We start from the raw sequence: 20435 nt of genomic DNA, 5'->3' as shown, positions 1-20435 counted from the left end.
TATTGCTTTCTTGTCCGTTTTTACTCCTTTTCACATTTGATCTTAATCCTAAAACATTGTTTTGACCTATGATGTGCGGTGAAAACACCGTCACCTGCTTTTATTTAGAAAATCGCCACTTGAACAAAATCACCTTCTGTCCTTTTCCAATTCCGAAATAAAAAAAAAAGGAAAAAGAAGAAAATCAAAATTAAGACTCGGTGTCACTTTGGACGCTCTGGACCACCGAGGCGGGAAAAGAAGCACAGAGTCTCACGCTGGGTTTTGTAAAAATAGCCAACTTTATATTCTCAGAGTACTAAGACAACTTTACAAACGGGATGATATGCACAGCCCCCTCCTCTACTTCTGAACGGCGAGCCGCCGCCGCGGCGCTCGAGTACGAGAAAGCAAACAGACGACAAACACGCGCGCGCAAAAACCCTGACGGGGGAGGAGGGGTTCGAGGGGAAAGTCCACGCCTGCGCCAAGACGTCTGAGAGCAGAGCGGCCATCATTTTATATTACATATTAACAAACAGGAGGGGAGCGGATTAACAAAGGAAAAAATGTAATTCTCTCAAGTTCATGCACAAAAAAACAAGTAGGTGGCCAAATAGAAAGCTTTTAATTAGCAAATTAAAAAAAAAAAAAAAAAAGGCATGTTACACACTCCAAAAAAATTTAAAATAAGTGAGGGGTGAAAAAGAAAAAGTGTCGGCGGCGGGACCGAGCGGGTCAGACTTCATTTACATATGGACAATAATTTGGTCGACGTACAACCGAGTGCTGGGGTCCGACCGCTGGCCCCCTCGTCCTCCTTCCAAACACACACTCTCGCCCGCAAACACACACACACACACACACACACACACACCCGTACACGCTCACACAAACACGCGAAGAACCCGGCGGGACGTCCCCTGCTGGTTCTCGACCTTTGACCCCCGCCCAGGGGCCGGGGGAGGCGGTTCCCCTCTCAGTCGCCCATCTCCTCGGGCAGCTCGTGGGGGTTGAGGATCCCGGGCACCGACATCTGCAGCTTGTGCTTCTCGTCCTGAGCCTGACGGAGCGCCGCCTCCCGCTCCTCCAGGAACAGGTCCGTCGTGTCCTCGCCCGCGAACTCCTGCAGCCACACACACACACACACACACACGACACTATTATACCGCAATCTGGGTTTTAAGGCAGAAGGGCGAAGCTGATGCGACGCTCACCTTGATCTGCACCAGGAAGTCCCTCAGGTGCTCCTTGAAGGCCGGGATGTCCTGGTTGAGGCTGAAGAGGCCCGTCACAAACACCTTCACCTGGGCGCTGTGAACAAAACGGATCCGGTCAGAAATTCGGGGTCGCTAAGGATGAGGGGGGGCGTATTTCTGCCATCCATCAAGTGATTGATGAAACCTTTGGAGACGCAGAATATAGAAGAAATATAACATAGAAGAAACGCCTGTTTCTGTACGGACCAGTACGGCCTATTTAGGCCGATTGTTGCAACACACACACACACACACACACACAGAAATACAAGCAGAGGACACTCACTCTTGGAGGTGAGGGAAGGCGGTCTTGAGCAGGTTGGCGATGTACTCCTGGACGTGGCCCTGGTTGTTTGCGGGGCTGCTGGCGCTCAGGGCCACGCTGACCTTGCCTTCCTCCACCAGGTTGAACATGTAGGCCAGGATGGTTGCGTGCATCGTCAGGCCTGCGGGCGCCACAGAGATTTTCAGCGGTATCCTGGCAGCGCAGACCGTCACGCCGGTTCGGGGGTCGGCAACCCGTAACACCCAAAGAGACATTTGGACCCGGTTTCCTCGGAAAACACTGGGAGCCGCAATTACTTTTTGACGTCGAAAATAAAAAAAATAAAAAAAAAGGTACCACTGTATATATTGCTTTTATTACCTTTACACTTTGTATAAATAAGTGTGTGGTGTGTTGCTTCTGAAATTCACAAAGTATTACGGAGAAAATTAAATTTTATTTATGTAATGAACTCATTTTGAGCTTTGGGCTTTCAGAGCGTGTAGAGGAGCCTCGACCTGAATTTTAAAAATAAATCGGGGAAAAAAAAAAAAAAAATCACTGTGTCAGTAAACAATAAAAAAATAAATATTTGCAAAATATCTTCATAAATATCTATTTTACCTGGTTTATGGGACTTCTGCTCCTGAACTTCTGCGCACAGCATTTGCAAATCGGGACTTTACCGGCTTCCGCCAGTGCGACGTGATTTTGAGCGGCGAAAAATAATCAATATAATCTTATTTAATATTTCAAGATCACAATAATCTTCCAATTTAGAACTAAAAGTAAAAAAAAAATGAATGCACACAAATGAAATATACTTCAATTAAATATTTATAATTATTTTCCTAAGCCACTCGGAGCCGACCCCTGGACTAGTTCAACGTCGCTGTAGAACTGAAAAACCTGCTCGGCGTGCTGCGACTCACCTGACTCATTCAAAAGTTTTGAATTTGAAAGCAAATTGCATAGAAATGACTTCAAATGCATGTAAAAACATGATGCAAAACGACTCAAAGATTTGCGATGAAATCAAGAAACAAAGTGGAAGCAAAAACTGAACTCAAGATGGCCTGAGAATAAATGAAAAAAATAATCCAAGGAGAAATAAAAACATATTTTGCTGAGGAATTTATCTTCATGACGGTAGAATGAGTCACTCCCTAGTGGTCCAAGCGTGTTATTTTACATTTCACGGTCGCTCCGGACGCGTTTTAAGACCCTTCATGCTGGCTTACCTGCCGTGTGCGACGTGTCCGTCACCACGGAGAAGATGTGCTGCAGGATGTCGCAGAAGTACGTCTGGTAGAAGCTCTGAGCCGCCGCTTCCTCTGCGGAAACGTTCTGGAGGAGCGTGTAGAGGATCTGGAGACCTGGACGGCGGGGGAGCGGCGCCCGTTAAGACACTCGGCGCGCACGTCTGGGCCGGCCGGGAGGCGGCGCCGTCCTCTCACTCACCCGTATCGGCCACGTTCCTCATGGTGTGCTTGAAGGCCCAGATGATGGAGTCCAGGATGAGTTTGAACTGGGCCGGGGCGATGGACAGGAAGGCGGCGAAACACTGCGACGTGGCGGCCTGCAGCAGGTAGAAGAAGTGCGTGCGGTGCTCGGGGAACTCCTCGAAGTCCTGCGGAGCGACAGGCGTCAGCGAGAGCGGGAGGCGGTGGACGCGGCCGCCCGCCGGACTCGACTCGGACCTTGTTGATCATGTTCAGCGTGCACTCGAACACGGCGTCGAAGATCTTGGGGATCTCGCCGGTGATGTGGACGCCCAGCTTGTTGACGATGGTCGCCATGGTGCTGAGGACCTCGGGTTCCCTGGCGGCCGCCACGTTCCTCTGGTAGTCTATTAGAACGGCCTCCAGCAGCGGCGGCACGAAGTTCTCCGCCACCTGGAGGGACGAGGAGAGCGCCGAGTCAGAAGCCGAGGACGACCAGGAGGACGGGAACGGGCCGGGACTCACCATCTGAGGGTCGTTGGAGCGGCTGACCCAACCGGAGATGAGCTTCAGCGTCTCCCTCTTCACCGTCCTCATGCTCCTGATCAGGGGCTGCTTGGTCACCATCTCCCCTGGAGAACGTTCGAGAGGGACGTCAGCGGGGAGGCCGAGCGAGCGAGCGAGCGGGCGGCCAACGCGACGGGAGTCGATCCGACTGACCGTTGGTCTGGATCGCCGAGGAGATGTTCTCGCTCAGACACTTGTAGACGTTGAGCATGTCGAGGTAGATCCGGCCCAGCTGGACCACGAACGGGTGTCCCACGGCCTTGCAGGCCCGGACGTTGGTCTTCAGGATGCTCCCCAGCTGGCGCACCGTGTCCGCGTCCTTCAGGATGTCCACGTTCTGCAGCAGAGCCGGGGTTTAGCGAAAAGGAAGCGGAGCTCCGTGGTGACGGCGGCTAGCGGTCTGACCTTGGTGGCCTGCTGGATGATGCTGTCCCACACTTGATTGGGCAGCATCATGTACTTCTCGATGAGAAGCTCCTGGACGCCCTGGTCCGTCTGAGCGCCGATCATGTAGCCGACGGCCTCGTAGAAGGTGTGCACCTGAGGAGACACGGAGGAGCTCAGATCTTCCGACTTCGGCGCCGCGATCGGAGCCGGGCGGCGCCCGAGGAGGGAAGCGTTCCAGACCTGCTGCGGCTGCAGGTCGCAGATGATGGTGTTGATGTTGTTGAGGATCTCGTCGATGAAGGGCATCACCTCGCCCACCTGGACCTGGACAAAATGGCGCCGGCACTTCTGCGCGATTTTGATGAAGGTGTCGCACGCCATGTCCTGCACGCCGTCGTGGGTCTCTGGCGACCGGCGGGGAGCAGAAGGAGAAGATGAAGAAGATGCCGACCGGCGAAAAGGAGGCCGCCGAGACGTTGCTCCGAGGCGGCGTCTCACCGTGCATGAACTCGAACAGCTTGTTGACCACCGTCTTGAGGAACTTCCAGTGGGCCCTCAGGAAGCGAGGGTACTGGCCCACGATGTACATGATGTTGGAGGCGATGATGGCCTTGTTGTCCTTCCCCCTCTTCTGCTCGCACAGACCCAGGAGGTCCTGCGCGACCACACACACCGTCCGGTTTGGTTAGCATTTAGCGAGCACGTTAGCGCAGAGCTAACCGATCGGCCGTCGGGCTCACCTTGATGACGGTGACCAGGAACCTCTTCTCGTCCTCCTCGTGCATGGCGCCGCTGATGGAGCCGATGGCCCAGCAGAGCATGTTCAGGTTCCTCCACGACCACTCGGTGCCGTTCACCTGGTTGTGGAGCTTCTCCGTCATGATGCGCTCGGTGTCGGCGTAGTCCAGGTGGGTCAGGTAGACTGCGGACACGCGCACGGACACGGTTACCTTCCACGTTCGGAACCAGACGGGACCCGACCGAGCTCCGACGCACCCAGAGTCTCCCTCATGTTCTTGTAGAGGTTGATGGCGTCCGTGTCCTTCATGAACTCCCGCACCACCTCGCCCTGGTCGTTCTCCACCACCAGCACCTCCTCCGGCTTGGCCATTCGGCTCACCATCAGCAGACGCACCTGCGGGCGGGAGGAAGACCAGGAGGGTGGATGGGAACGTGGAATCAGAGCTTCTGTGTGAACGTCAAGTGTCGATTGTGTCTTTTATTTTCCCCGATTTGACTTCACTGAACACAAGAGGGTGCTATTGCATTCATTTCTGCTAATAGCCTGGAAAATGTGCAAGAAATAATCGGTTTTAATAAACTGCCACGAGGGGGAAAAAACAGCAGAAAATGTTTGAAAAATGAGCCGATCGTTTCCGACAAAGAAAAACTAAGCTGACATCGTGACATTCCGGGGATTAAAACGCAAATGTTCGAAAACGGTTTAACGTCCGTCACTCCACGGCGGCGTCACACTGAGGCCCACCTGGGAGAGGACGGGCAGGTAGAGGTGTCGGCGCGGCGGGACGTCCGACAGCAGCGGCGTGCTGGAGGTGGAGAAGGGGCTCTCCCGGTAGAGCTCGGCTGCCAGGTGGTTCCAGTACTCCAGGCAGATCTTGAAGATCTCCGTCTCCTCCACCTCCGACACCAGCAGCATGAAGTGCAGGGCCTGGAGGGAGGGTGAAGGTCGAGCTCAGAGGGGGTTTGTATCTTTTCTCATCTACCTTCGGAGGCTTGGCCGCAGTGTGAGAACCACACGGATGATTCGGGGTTTCTCGGTTTGCTCAAATTTCCCCACTAAAATGAATCGGAACGTTACGAGTCTGTGACCAAAATCCACTTTATTAAGAATAAATAATGTTTAAAAAAATTGGTAATACATAATAAAAGCGAATGTAAAGAAATAAGCTGTTTTTATTAATTGTATTTAGCGGAGGAAGTCCGAGGAGCGTTTCATTTGATGCTCTCGCTTAATTTACTGGCTACACATTTAATGCTACAACGCGTTGCTAAATGTAACACGCACGCTTTGCGACTTCATTTATGGACGGAGTGAAGCTGCTCCTCTTTTTAAAACCATCAAAACGTCCCCGATTGGCCTCGAACCACTCTTCCGACGCACCCATTCCTGTAAATGTCTCTCAGACTCCACGACACGGGCACGTTTTTCCGTAACTTCCTCTGGGCTAGCTTGCTAAACGCCGCTTCACGCGCACGTCAAGATGGAGCCCCGCTGCTGGCCTCACCTCCATGAGTGTCTCGCGCAGGTTGGGCCTCTTCTCCACCAGCTGGCCGTGCTCTTTGAGGAAGGTGCAGAGGAACAGGCTGAGGTTCTGGATGAAGTTCTGCTCGTCGTCCTTCCCATTGGCGTAGGCAACGCGGATGTTTGTGTTCAAAGGCAGCATCTGAGCCGGAGGAGGAGAAACCAAAACGGTTTTGGACGGTTTTAGACGGATGTTCGTTCGCGGACGGCCCTCTGGAGAGCAACATCTGAAGATAAACCTGCGAGGCTGAGATGGGATCATCAGGAAGCGCCTCATTTCAAGGCAAGGCCCTCAGATAAAAACATATCAAACCCGGCAGCTGCTCTATCAGATCGCGAGGGCTGCAACGACTGGAGCTGCTGGTCGGAGGCGCTGTTTCCCTGCAGCTGGGAAGGAGGAACGAGTGTGAGGTCATTTTTGATTTCCTCTAAACCTTTGTTGGACCGTCGGCCGGAACGAGAAGATTCATAAACTCTGTCTCCACGTCCAAGATTTGAGACGAAACGTCGGCGGCGTGCGTCAGCTGATGCTCGGGGATGAGCCCCAAAATCAAATGGCGCCAATCGGCCTTTTTTGAAATATTGCTGGCCCCGACCAGGTTTGAGGGAAAAATAAATGATTGTAATCCCGACAACGTGTGAGTTTCACCCACCAGCTCTCAGAAAAGAAACCCATAAACCCGAGGCGAAAGAGAAATGTCTTCAGTTGTGATAGTAAATCAGAGAGATTAGCGCTATGCTACGCTAGCGCAAAATGGTTTCACTCAAGCGCAACAAAACAACTGCTTTTTAAAGTTGTACCCGTCAAAAGATCGAACATTCGGTGACCTTTCCACCGAAGCAGAATGTTTTAGCTCCAACCCTTGACCCCCTGGTATCAGCTGTAACAAAAGAAAAACACGTTTTTTTCCCCCTCATATTAAAAGTTTGACCAAATTCAGCTCAGCCTGGAATGAAGTAATGAAATTGTGGGGTTTGAAGATGGACTGTCAGAGAGTGTGTGTGTGTGTGTGTGTGTGTGTGTGTGTGAGAGGTGGACCGGACCGGTGACTCAGCATGGTTCAGCTGGATCGAGCCGGAGGCGTCGAGACACAGAGCTGATTGTTTGCTGATTTTTTTCTTTTTCGCGCAGCCTCACATTTTAGGCCCCGAGAAGCAAAACACAGCAATTTAGACAGGGATTACAATCCAGATTAGATATGTATGTGTGTGTGTGTGTGTGTGTGTGTGTACCTGTTTGAGCTGGATCATGGTGAGGGTGAACAGGCTGACGAACTGCTCCTCGTACTGGTTGACGCTCACGCCGGCGATCTCCGTAAGACACTTCAGCGTCACGTTGCGAAACATGGGCACGTTCAGGAACTGAAACGCGCCAGAGCAGCGTCGCGTCAAGATTCGGCGACGACGTCCCGCCTCTTTGGCGTTTTCACCCGCTGACGAGGCCAATGATGAGGCCGCTGATGGGGCGGCGCTTTAACGCGCCGCCATCGTCCTTACACGTTATCCTACACATTGGCAAAGCCGGCGCCCGACGCGTCACCTTGTACACCAGCGTGCTGATGAGCTTGGTCTCGAAGATGTAGCCGAGGGGGATCCAGTTGAGGAAGCGGAGGAGGGTCTCCAGCGTGGCGTGGACCAGCGGCGCGTTCTGGGAGTTTTCCTGCGCAGAAGCAGAGGCCGAGTGTTTTACGGATTAGATTACGGATTAGAATGAGACGCCGCGGCGGGGAGGGGGGGGGTTTCATCTCACCATCACAAACTGGCACAGCTGGAATATCTGGGAGAACTCGTTGCACATGCTGGAGGACAAGAGGAGAACCGTTAGTTACATCGGGTGACGAGCCGACGGGAGGATATTAGCGCCGCCGAGCCACAGGAACAACGGGGAAACCCGGAGGGGGCCTCGGGCAATAGATCTGACAATATATCACAATATGACCACTTTTTTTTGCACCGTCAAAGAAAAAAACATCATGCTGTTGTTCACTATTATGGTATTACTTACTGATGTTTTGCACTAAACTGTGCAAAAGAAAAAGAAATTAAAAGCCTCTGCTGCTACTCTTTATTCAAATGACATACTTATACATTTCAGTCTTCATGCCATCAAATGTCTGTCATCGCTTCACCTTACAAGCAGTGTGTATCTGCGCGCACTTTATCCCGTACAGTTTGATGGAACCGTGCGCTTTACGGTTTAATTTGCAGTCTTGTTTAATTTATGTCACCGTGGGATCGTGAGGAACGTCTTCTCCGTTCCCGAATGTCTTCTCCGTTCGAACCACGAGGCAAAGATCTCCACCCACCTGTCTTTGAGGTGCTTGGCCTTCACCTGGGTCATCTGGCCGCTGGAGAAGTCGAACACCTCCTCGCTGAGCAGCTTGAGGATGATCATGTTGTTCTGACAGAGGCTCTCGCTGGTCCGACTCGCTCCCACGATGTCACTGATGAACGTGGGCCAGTGTTTGGGCCACTCCTGCTTCAGGATCTACACAGAGACAGAAGGTGTGTGTGTGTGTGTGTGTGTAGCTGTGTAACACTGGCGCACGGAGAACCACCCGCTCTTTACCTGAACCAGGATCATGTTGAGCTTTGAGATGTAAACTCCCTCTTTCTGCAAAAACACAAAACCAACACAGCCGGTGAGGTGACGAAGACCACTTTGACAAAGAGCGGCAGAATCACCGGTGTGGCCTCACCTCCATGTTTGCAGGGTCCGAGGAGGTCTTGATGATCAGGCCCACGACGTACTTCTTGATTCCTGCAACACGTCCAGGGTTAGCGGAAAGAGACGGAGCCGCCCGCCAGATACAAACACAAACACACACACGCGCCTTTTTACCTTCACACTGGTTTCTGGGAAGAATCTTCCAGCGCGTTTTGATGACCGTCTCCAGAATCTGCAGGGCGTAATACTGAGGAGAAACACAATGTCCACTGAACACCAAACATCTAAATCCACGGGCCAAGACAGGAAGTGACACAATCGTCCTCAAATACATTTGAGAAAAGTTTTTTTTTGTTCTGTCGTTTACGAGCATCGGCGTGGAACACAAACACGGACTTCAAAATAAAAAAACATGTCAACAAGATGGTCTTTGCAATCGCTGTGGATTATTGATCACGTTTGGTTGCCGTGGACACACACTTGTGCTAACGACGATGCGACAATTGATTGACTGTCACCGGACAATTTTAACACATCACTGAGCTAACTGAGGTTTATTTTAAACTGTCACTGATCTAAAGGTCTGGCTTCAAATCCAATGACTGATAAAAGAGGCTGATCAATCAATAATGGTCAGTGTTCTCTTTTCGAGCTAACAGGCAGCGGCTGAGCTCAGGTACCTTTGTCTTCATGTTCTGTGAAAACTCCAGGATCGTGTCCACCCTGGTCCAGGCATCTGGATGGTCCTTGAGGTTGGTGAGCACCTCTTGGGCCACCCGTTGCTACGACGACAGAAAAACGTCATTTCTCCCGACACCCGGCGCCGCGTGCCTGACGTGCGCAGACGTGCACAGATGCGCGCTCACCTGGGATCCGATGTCGTGGTACATGGAGTTGACGACATTGTCCAGCAGGTTGATGTCCAGCTTCTGAGTGAAGTCCAGCAGCTGCCTGGCCGGGTGGTCCGCCAACATCGTCATTTCTGCTGGCATAGAGTCTGCGGGGGAGGGGTGATTTCAGATTTAACAATGGCATTAAACATTTCTTTAACGGCCAATAAAATATCCCCACGGCCAAATAAGGAGTTTTACTCATGTATAGCTACATTTACAGCTACAAGAAGGACCGGTTACACAAGTTTCTCACTGGCTCACATGAGTTTGTCACAATCTGTTTTGTTCTTCACTTTATATCACGGTGAGAATATTTTTGAATGGTGTGAATTGGGAAACAGCGATCGAGGTTTGATAAGCCAATCAGCTTGCTTGATTGATGGAGAATGGTTTGATTAGGCTGGCAAACGTTAAAATGATCCAACCATATAAGTGCATTACTTCAAAAATGCAATATGTCTTGCATGTTTCTTTCGAATTCCTTAAGGTAGGAAGTGTTGTAGGATCCAGTCATCCGTTAAACGCTGCTGTTGTGTAAACAACCCGCGTTTCCGAACCCTGATGAGAAACCTTGACTTTCTGTGTGAATGAAGAGGGGTCGTGAGGGAAGGGGCTCAAGTTACCAAAAGCAGGTGAATGCACATTTTAATGCATTCATATTTTAAACACCGGGCATGAACTAAAAGGCTATGGGATCGATAATTCACCGGTGCTGTTAAGTTTTCTAAACGATAAAGCCAGGCCTCTGCAGCTGCAGCTCAGGTGAACCGCGGCGGGATACCGGGGAAACAGCGCCCCCCCGCGGACGCCCGCTGTACTGCAGCCTGCCTGCGCCACCTGACCGTCCTATCTGGCGGCTGTTGAGTGCAGTTAGAAAACGTTAGCGGCGAGCGAAAAAAATACCCGGGAGCGGCGGATCTCTGCACCCAAAGCGTCCTGTCATGTTTTTACTAGCGCATCCGCTAATGTTAGCTCCCCCCTGCCCCTCCACCGATTAAACCATGTTTGTAAAAAAAAAAAAAAAAAAAAAAAAAGCGGGGTGGATGCTAATATTAGCCCACGCTGGGTAAGTTCGGTTAATGCTTGGAAGGGAGCTGAACTTACCTGGTGTGTCCTTTCCGCCCGGCGAAACAGAAACAACGGAGCCGCGGCGACTTGGAAGTTGAAAAGGCGAAAGTTTTGAAAAATCCCACGCTGGCAGAAAAACGCGAAGGGGGTTATCTCATGGCACTAGCGTCCGCTTCCCCTGCCCCCGGTAGCCACAGGCTAATGAAACTAACAGGTAGCGCACAATTGCAAAGACGAAGTTAAATACTTATCGATCCTCGCCGGCGTGGTAAAACACTATCCGCGGTTCGCCACAAAAAATAAACTGTTTCTCGTCTTCACACAGCCTGTCTGTTGCCTACAAGTGACTACAGCCAACTCCCACCATGCTAACAGCAACTTAGCGCGCTAATGGCAAAGTCAATGAATATTCAGGTTACTTGCTAACACCGGCTAAGCTAACAACACAGATTCACGGAGTCACACTTAGAGCGGTATTCCGGGTCATAATCACGCAGTGAGAGAGTCTTGTTTCTTTATTTCTGGTTCTATTCGCACACTGTTGGAGAGCAGAGATGTTTTAGTGCGTGCAAGTGTGCTCTTCCTCTAAGCTCATGCTTCCAACCGCGGACCGGTTGAAACCGGTTGCGACCGGGATATTCATTCTCGGTGTTTCGGCCCGCCGAGCGCCGCGTAAAATTTTGGACTATGTTCCCGCCCAGGCGGCGTCTGATTGGTTCAAATTGGTGTGTCGTCACGCTCTGTCATTGGTCGTATGAAGCTGTCAATCTTGACAACCCCCCCCCGCATTCGTTATTTTTGTTCGCGTCCAAAGTCAAAATATATTCTTGTCAATATACATATTTTCTAAAAAATACTATTTTTACACCTAAGACTATACCACAAGTTAAAATAAAATTAGTGAGCATGAACTCAGCCATTGTCTCACGTCTAAAATCTGTCTTCTATCAGATGTCTTTAAATATTGCGTGCACTTTTTAAATATAACATAATTTAATATGGCATCCATAATCTATGTCTATTGTTATTGCTTCCGTTTTTTAAAGTTATTCCGTTATTCCCATTTTAACATTTGTAGATACATACATGTGTTTCCTTACAAAACTAGTGACGTATGCATTTATTGGTATATACATATAAATACAAGCACACCATTGTGACTTTCCTCTTATCCCTTGATTCAACTGAATTGGCCCTTCAACAACTGCAATAATCCATATATCAACCTTCCACAGGCTCATAGTTCAAATACTGCAGTGCTGACAATATTTACCTGGATGACAGTGAGTTTGAACAATCTCCGTGAAGCGTCGAGGATTCGGAAATGTAATCGTCAATGACATTAGTTAGCGGCCTTTTGCCCCACATGTAGATCATATCGCATGCACTTGGGATCCAGCAAGGGTTTTCAGATGAGAGAATAATCCCGCGGCGGTAGAAAGTATTTTTAATAGATGACACGATTCAGAAGCGGCGACGTCATGTGACCTGTCCAGCAGCAGGTGCTCTCACTCTGCAGGTTAGTGAAGGGATCCAGCAGCTGCCCCTGCACATCGCCTTCAAATCCAAAGCGTCATCCACTTTTTCGATGCGACGCTGTCTTTTAAATCGGAAACCCGAGCGGAGAAGTGGAACAAAATATTTCTGCGGTGCCGCGCGCTGTTCTCCACCAGTGATGCTCAAGGCGGCGGCCTAGATGTTTGCCAAAGTGGTTTGTTTAAAGGGGAAAAAAAAATAAATAAATCACTACTGCCGTGGGAAAAAAAATCAGTATGAAAAAAAATGTAGTCCAATATTCATCAGGCCTCAGCATGATTTATTAACAGTCGGTCAAAGTGTCAGTTGCTGCTCTGTATTTATTTATATTGACGATATATACTGCTCAAAAAAATAAAGGGAACACTTGAACAACACAATGTAACTCCAAGTCAATCCCACTTGTGTGAAATCATAGTGTCCACTCAGGAAGCAACACAGATTCATTTTGACTTGTTTTAAGGACATTACATCAAAGTTGGATCAGCCTGGAGTTTGTTTTTACACTTTAATTTGGAGTGTGATTCCTAATCCAGACCTCCATGGGTTGATACATTTGATTTCCATTGATCATTTTTGTGTGATTTTGTTGTCAGCGCATTCAACTGTGTAAAGAGCAAAGTATTTCATAAGAATATTTCATTCATTTAGATCTAGGATGTTTTTTTTAAGCGTTCCCTTTATTTTTTTGAGCAGTGTATGTACAATGTGCATCTGATTGATTCTGACGAGGTTCAATGTTTCTCTGTGAGTGACAGAACTGTCAGCACTGAAAATCCTGATCTATTGTTTGGAGATTAAAAACAGAACACTGATTTGAAGTGATGGTTGAAGATGTTTACAGTGGAAGGAATCACTTGTGGTTACGGTGCAGGTTCTTCCGTCGCTGCGTCTCCATCCTCCTGCTGCCCCGGGTCCTCTTCCTGCTGGCTGCCCTCCGAGTACTCCTCGTGGTCGTCCGAGTAGCGGCAGCTCTCGTCGTCGTCCGAGCGTTGGGCGCCGTCCTCCTCCCCGCCTCCGTCCTCCTCCCCGCCTCCGTCCTCCCCGTCTGAGTCCTTGTCCTCGTCGTCCAGGAAGATCCTCCTGTACCGAAGAGGCTCCTCATCCTGATCTTTCAATTCACTGCCAAACAAAAAGATCCAGCGATAGTCCGGATTAAATCCTCTATTTTCGTAGAGTCGCCGAACACGCGGTGCGGCGTCACGACCGGAGGAGACGCGCATGGGTGTTAATCTCAAGGATTAGGAATAAAAGAAGCTCCTGATCCCGGAGGGAAAACATGTTATGAGGTGAAGTCGCCGGTTATTCAGCCGGAAATAAACAAGTAAGCGTCACCTGCACATCCTGACCCCCGCCCTGCAGCCACCTAGTGGCAAAGAGGCGGAACTGCAGGCGAACCCGGCCCACGGCCGTGGAAGCATCAACCACACTGGACGTCGACACACCTCTGACTGCTGCCGGGGGACGACGTCAGTCCCGCCGCCGCCGCCGCCTTCATGCTGACCAGCTCCTCGCTGACGTCGCAGCCCTGCAGGGCGTCTGTGAAGCGCTTCTCCGCCGCCTGTTTGGCGTTTCTCTGCGGGTGAGGCGCAGGTGTCGGGATGGATGAGATGGATGTCGGCGTCGGGAAGCGAACACGGCGAGAATCGCGCTCACCTGCGCAACCTGCTCCAGGAGCAGCGGCCTCCCCTTCACGCGGGCCTGGATCTCCTTGATCTCCTGCTGGTATTCCTTCCTGCGCTGACGGTCTTGTCTCCTACGAAGAGGAGGAGGAGGACGGTTACCCTCCGGCTCGGTCACATTCAAACGTCGCCCGTTCGGATCCGCTACCTGAACTCCTTGAGTTTGTTCTGGTGGGTCTGCGCGAGGGTCAGGTGGGGGTCGTTGGCCTGGGCTCGCTTCAGCACCACCCTCTGCAGCTTCTTCTCCCGCTGCTTCTGCTTCTCCCTCCACCGCTCCTCCTCCTCCTCGGCCTTCCTCCTCTGCTCCAGCGCCTGTCTGCTCGGAGGGGGGGGGAGGAAACGGTCGGGTCAAGGCCGAGGGAAGGAGGACGGCGTGAAGGTGGTTGTGGAGCGGGCGGGGATGGGGGAGCTCACTGCAGGGGTGCGGAAGGAGGTCCACGACACTCGGGAGGTCACTACAGCTCAGCTCCGGGCTCGTCTACAGAGGGAGCGCCGGCCATCCGTCGATATACCTCACGGCCTCGTGCCGCTTCTTGGTGGCGTCGGTGACTTTGGCGGGGAGCATCTCCAGGCTTCCCGACAGGGAGGAGCACAGGCTGGAGTTGGGGGTCCGCGGGGACGCCGGCCCGACGTACGGCCAGCGCAGCGCCCGCGGGCTACTCCGCTCCTTCTCGATGTCCGCCAGGATGCGCTCGCGGTGCGAGGAGATCTGAGAGGTTCTGAACTCGAAGGGCTCGCAGGCGGTCGTGGGCTTCACCTCCTTCCGCTTCTCCAAGCTCTTCTGGAAGCGTCGGTAGCTGGCGTCAAAGTCGGGCACCTGCTCGTTGATCTTGGGCCGGTGGGAGAAGTCGTCCCCGCCGGCGCCGACGTCCTTGGTCTTCTTCCGCTCGCTGAGGCGCCGCGTCAGCATACTCGGCGGCATGGCGGCTCTGAGCAGCATCTCCTCGGCTCTCATTTGGATCTTGATGGAGCGATACAGCTGCTCCTCCCTCGACTGCTCCCCGCTGGCGGCGGCGTACACCGACCTGGGCACCGGCTTGGCCTTGAAGGGTTTGACCCTGTCCTGGTCGGGGGGCTTCTTCTGCCGCTGCCGCTCCTCTTTCTTCAGCCGCTCCCTCTCCAGGAAGCTGAAGGGCTTCTGGACGCAGCTGAGATGTTTCTCCTCCCGCTCGCGCGCCGTCCTACGCCGCCGCTGCCGTTCCTGCAGCTCTCCGTACAACGGCAGGTGAACGTGCGCCGGCACGGGACTCGCGCGGAACTTCGCCTGGCACTCGTTCAGCTCCTCCAGCTGACGCCGCAGCTCGGCGTTCTCCATCTCTATCTCGGAACGCGTCTTGACGCCGCGCCGACGCCTCTCGTCCTCGCGGACCGTCATGTGGAAAGGCTTGGGGACGGTCACCCTGTGTTTCCAAAGCTCCCGCTCGCCATCTTTTGGCCTCCTCTTTCCCCGCCCCCTCTGCCGGGCCGTCTCGTCCCCGGGCAGCGAGGAGGACAGGAGGCGGCTGTGAGGGGAGAGCTTGAAGTCCCGCCACATGTTCTTGATGTGCTCCTTCGGGGAGAAGAGGAGGCCTTTCTCCACGCTGTAACTGGCGGCTTCGGCTTCCTCCGAGGAGTCCGAGAGGCCGGAGCTTCTCCTGAGCTCAACGGCGGAGTGAGACTTCCTCAGGCGACACGTGGATGCCGGGCTGCTGGTGACAGAACGTCAACAAAATAAAATACTAGTTCAGCAAATTCAGTATTTTCTGTGCACAATCACCAAAAAAAAAACAATTCTAACACTGGGCGCAGAATCCCTAGACTGGTCACCTGTCAATCATTCATTGAGGCAGGACCCTGGAGCCAATCACAGCTATCCCTGAGGCAAGAAGGCGGGGCTAAGCCCGTCACTCACAGAGCCTCCCATAGAGACGTCCGACCTTTCACTCTCTCACTCACACCTGCAGACAATTTGAAGATCCCGGTGTTTCCCATCGATTTGCAGCCGCCCACCTGTGCACGCCTTCGGGTGTGTCCAGCGGCGCCATGGCCTGGAGCTGGAGCTTCTGGTGGTACATGCTCTCCAGCTCGGCCATGGTTCGGAGGTGGGCTTTCTTCAGCTCCTCCAGCTTACTGTAGTACTCCTCGTTGGAGAAGAAGATGTCGCTGAGGTCGAAGCGCTCCGCCGCCACCCTGCAGTCCTTCAGCACCAGAGCGCTGCCGTTTCGCGGGTAGTCGTCCTCGCAGAAATCAGACCCGGAGTCTTCGTACTCCAGCTGAGTGGAGCAAAAACAGAAAAAAAAAAAAAAAAAAAAATCATAGATTTTGGAGTGAAAAATTTGCCAGAAAATTTCCAAAAGCATTGATTAGAGTCAGCAGAAGAAACAAAAGAATTGAAATAAGAGAAAAACGAAATAACTTTAAATAAAAAGTAATTAGAGCTTGAAAAGCTAATAAATAAAAAATGTTGGGATTGATATAAATATCACATAAATATACCCAAATTTAGCCCAACAGAGAACCACATTAAAAAAATTACAACTTTTCAGCCAAGAGCGAAAGAAAAGAGGCAACACAACTTCTTTAACCTTTAACCTTCTTTAACCTTGACAATTTATATTTTATTGTATTTCTTATTCTCCCTCCTTCCTACTATTATCTATTATTGTTATGTTTTTGCTTGAAACTCTGGCACAACAATTTCCTTCGGGATAAATGAAGTTGTTCTCATCTCATCTTTCAGTGGAAACAAACACATAATCAGATTGATGAGGCCGCATCACATTTATTATTCATTATTTATTATTATTTATTATTTAACTCTAAACACGTCGACTCAGCTGCTTCCAGGCGTCTCTCGGGAACTCATTTGACCGGAGAGAAATGAAATCTGCATGTGACTCTGCAGAGGAGAGACTCAGGTGAAACGTTGCTGATGTGGTTGTCTAGGAAACGCACAGCTGCTGTCTAGCCACATTAAATGCAGCAGGGCGGCGTGTCTCGCCGCAGGCCTCCTCGGGCGCCGACTTTAAGCCTATTACGCCGCAGAAGGAGCGACGGGGAGCATATGGAGGAGCCAAGCTTAACCCCGAAGGCTCAGCCCACCGAGCGTCACTGGGCCGGCCGCTCACGCCGCCATCGGATGATGATTTCAGGATCATCAGCTAGAATTTAACCGCAGGAGAGCAATATTGCGTCCGATACGGAAACTGATGCGCGATGATAAAATCATCTGCTGATCAGCAAAATCATTTTAAAAATGTATTTATTGAAAGCGTCTGTTCCAGACCAGAATCAAGTTGGATTATAAATCTGAACGTGGTGTCCGGTAAGCCGAGGCGACGACCAGAAATAGTCCGGCCGGTCAATTGTGTACGCCAAATCCCTGCAGACTGACCTGAAACTGTCAAGGGATTGTGAACAAGATCTCTCATACACACATACACACACACACACACACACGACCGCCTGATCCAGTTTCAGGACTCAAAATTTGCCCTTATAACTGCAATAAATGAAAGTGTGGATAAGGAAACACACAGCAGGAGTCAGTGTGATCTTAAAGACGGATGCTGATGAAATTAGAGCTTAATCCACTTTTGGCCTCATTTCCCACCTGTTTAAGATGTTCACGCACGAGAGAGAAAATCCTCAAAGTGCATCTATCACGACACAATTGTCATGTTATTTATTGCTAAATGCAACTTAACTTAATGTTTTCACTAATATATCATGATAATTAATATTTTACACATTGCTACCTCATTATGAGTAGAAGCATTGTTATCCATTCCTTTGTAAGATATATTTTATATGTTTCTGAATTTCAAATTGCTGTTTTTCTTTCTCTCCAAAAATTCTTGATTGTTGGAAAACCGTTGACGGGAAAATTCCCGACAAACGTTTTTCAATAAATAATCACGTAATTTCCAAAAACTGTCTTGAAACTGAACAAGAACATAACCTTGGAGACAGTTATGCCTCACTCTATGTAACATAGTTTGTCCAAGATAATTAGCTATTAAATGTAGATGGAAGTGAGAAGAAATAATACTTCAAAAGCTGAATTAGAAGTTCTCTAAATTAAAATAGAGTGGAAAATCCCTGAAAGCATTTTTAGTGCCGGGGAAAATAGCTTAATTTGTGATTTAAAACTGCGTTGAAAACTGGTTATTTCCCTTTTTGGTTATCCCTGAGTAGAAATAAACAAATAACAGTATTGTGGTTGTTGTTTAGAGAGCGGGACTCCGTTTGATTATTAAAAAAAAGAAAATTAAAATGTAACCATGCGGTTGTGTTTGAAACGTCAAGCTAGCTTGTTGACCGGAACTTCACTTCTCCTTTTTTCGAGCTTTACTTTAAAAATTTATACACCCGATTGTAAAACTGAAATGCTAAAAACTAAACTAGATATTTGTGATCTGTTTTATTTTTATTTATTACCTCCTTCTCGTAGTCCCGGTTGTCCATGTGTGTCGCGGCGGTGTACGGCAGCAGTCTCTGCCGCTCGTAGGAAGCTAGCGGCGCCTTGGTGTGCGGGTCCACCGGCGTCTTCAGACACGACGTGACCAAAACATTCGTCCGGTGGGCGTTCGACATTATCCACTTCTGTCTATATTTACAAATTAATAATTATGATAGTAATAAGACTTGAAAAAAGAAAGAAATTGGGCTCAGATTCGAGTGCCGGGAGCGTCTAATCGCCTATCAACAGGAGACCGGCTGCTCCCTAGCAACGGGGCTCGGTTGTGAAGGAAGTGACGTAACATGTGAAAAAACCTGAACTTTATTTAAAATATTTGCGAGACAATTTTATATATTTTTTTTTTTTTCTAAAATATTAAAACTAAAAAGATGTTAATTTATCATGCATATTTGAGTGATTGGGCCAATGTAATAAATAAGATTATTATTATATTTTTTTGTCAGAAATGTGTTGTCATTTTGTTGTTTTCTTTTTTGATGACTTGCATAAATGAGTCAAGGGGCTTTCATCCTCTTTCGCTCATATCTCATATCTTTTAAAGATATAATCATTGCATTTGTGCCGCGAATGAACAGAACTGAATGCACGGACGTCACAAAACCAAGGAGTCACACACACAAATGGTGGCAAAGTAACATGAAGCATCGGGGTCATCACTGCAAAAAGACTCCTGATTTGTGTTCTAAAGGTGATGAATATTCTCCCCGGTTGCCATGGTTTCCGCTAAGTTCTCAATCTCCCTCACACGGTCCGAAAACAGTCGGCGTGTTGATCGAAGACTTGCACTTATCACGTGAAAGGTTGTATGGTGGGATTCCCATCTCCAGTGACATCACAGCTTCCCCCTTTTGTGTGTGTGTGTGTGTGTGTGTGTGTGTTGGGGGTGCACACAGACAGTGCAGTAGCGTCACGGGGTCACTCACATCATACTAGAATGAGCTATGATGTGAGTGATCGCCATGGCGACTGATAGGAGTAAGGTGCCGGATCTGGATAATGTGGCAGTTTATTCGCATCCAAATTTACATCGGAAAATATAAAAAGTAAAAAGGGTATTTGACAATATGAACACGGTGTATAAACAATCGGGCGTCACTAAGACACGCATCTGAAGGTCTTGGAGATGCCTTTGCTGAGCGAGCAGAGGAACCTGCAGATGGCGTTGCAGCGCTTGGGCGGCGCCATGAGGTGCTTCTTCAGGGAGGAGGCGATGAATTTCTCAAACGACAGATTTTCCGAGTTCATGACGACCAGCACCACCTCGGCGCAGCCGCAGGTGTCGCACAGGTCTTTGTACACGGCTTTGTCGATGTCTTTGAAATTCTCCGCCGTGATTTGAAACTCCACCTCCTTGACCTCGGCCCAGATGGCCTCCCGCAGGCGGTCGATGATGGCCTGGAGGTCGTTCTTGGGCGGGTTGATCTTTGCTTTTTTGAACGTCTGGCACACCAGTTTCTGCACGAAGACCTCCACCGCCCGCCTCCTTATGTCTATCATGGAGTCGGACGGCGCCAGGAACGCCGTCCGCCCGACCGCCTGGCCGCTCTGTCCCGAGATCTCCTCCCGCACCTCCTGGACCATCCTGGCGGCCTCGCTGTCCGCCAGGGACTCCTGCCACCACTTCATGACGGCCAGGAAAACCGTGACGTTGCGCCAGATCTCGCGGTGCAGCTCGGTGCGCGGCGGCAGGACGGTCACCTGACAGGAAGAGCCCGCGTCTCCTTCCTGGACCACCTCCGGCTTGGTCACGTCGTTGATGTAGTTGTGAACCAGGTCGGCGAGGACCTCGCCCGTCGACTCGCTGCCCTGGTTGTCGATCACCGAATCCACGCCGTCCATCAGTGACTTCATCAGCCGGCGGCTGCTGGGCCTGGACACCATCATGTGGTTTCTAAGCAACCAGGTCACCGTGCGCTTGATGGCCGCCCTGGCGTGGCACTTCTCCATGAAGCCCTTGATGCGCG

The 20435-nt window shown here is 50.4% G+C and overlaps 2 protein-coding genes across 3 annotated transcripts; both read right to left on the bottom strand.

Annotated features, from left to right (window-relative positions):
* Positions 1–262: 262 nt before the first annotated feature.
* On the bottom strand, positions 263–11409 carry xpo1a (exportin 1 (CRM1 homolog, yeast) a). Its single transcript, XM_086156501.1, has 25 exons — positions 10828–11409; positions 9697–9827; positions 9511–9612; positions 9005–9077; positions 8862–8923; positions 8732–8776; positions 8469–8650; positions 7913–7961; positions 7703–7822; positions 7396–7524; positions 6146–6304; positions 5386–5568; positions 4896–5034; positions 4640–4821; positions 4398–4554; positions 4140–4303; positions 3918–4052; positions 3666–3849; positions 3471–3577; positions 3204–3398; positions 2965–3133; positions 2745–2879; positions 1525–1684; positions 1197–1293; positions 263–1105 (listed from the first exon to the last, which is right to left on the bottom strand). The coding sequence occupies exons 2-25, from the start codon at positions 9820–9822 to the stop codon at positions 959–961; spliced, it is 3201 nt and encodes a 1066-aa protein (XP_086012627.1). The 5' UTR covers positions 9823–9827; positions 10828–11409; the 3' UTR covers positions 263–958.
* A 611-nt stretch (positions 11410–12020) lies between these two features.
* fam161a (FAM161 centrosomal protein A) lies at positions 12021–18711 on the bottom strand. Of its 2 annotated transcripts, none has more exons than XM_086156216.1 (7): positions 18429–18711; positions 15999–16261; positions 14522–15697; positions 14158–14325; positions 13984–14083; positions 13773–13903; positions 12021–13449 (listed from the first exon to the last, which is right to left on the bottom strand). In XM_086156216.1, exons 1-7 carry the CDS (start codon positions 18582–18584, stop codon positions 13191–13193), a joined length of 2253 nt encoding a protein of 750 aa, XP_086012342.1. In that variant the 5' UTR covers positions 18585–18711; the 3' UTR covers positions 12021–13190. The 2 variants fall into 2 exon arrangements, with proteins under 2 accessions (XP_086012342.1, XP_086012343.1); XM_086156217.1 differs by having other exon boundaries at positions 14522–15694.
* Between the last annotated feature and the right edge of the window lie 1724 nt (positions 18712–20435).

This window comes from Fistularia commersonii, chromosome 12, assembly GCF_037954325.1.
Source record: "Fistularia commersonii isolate RoL2024-O1a breed Wild chromosome 12, RoL_Fcom_v1.0, whole genome shotgun sequence".
NCBI lineage: Eukaryota > Metazoa > Chordata > Actinopteri > Syngnathiformes > Fistulariidae > Fistularia > Fistularia commersonii.
The sequence above is the reverse complement of the archived record's forward strand: the minus strand, read 5'-3'. Positions and strand labels throughout refer to the sequence as shown.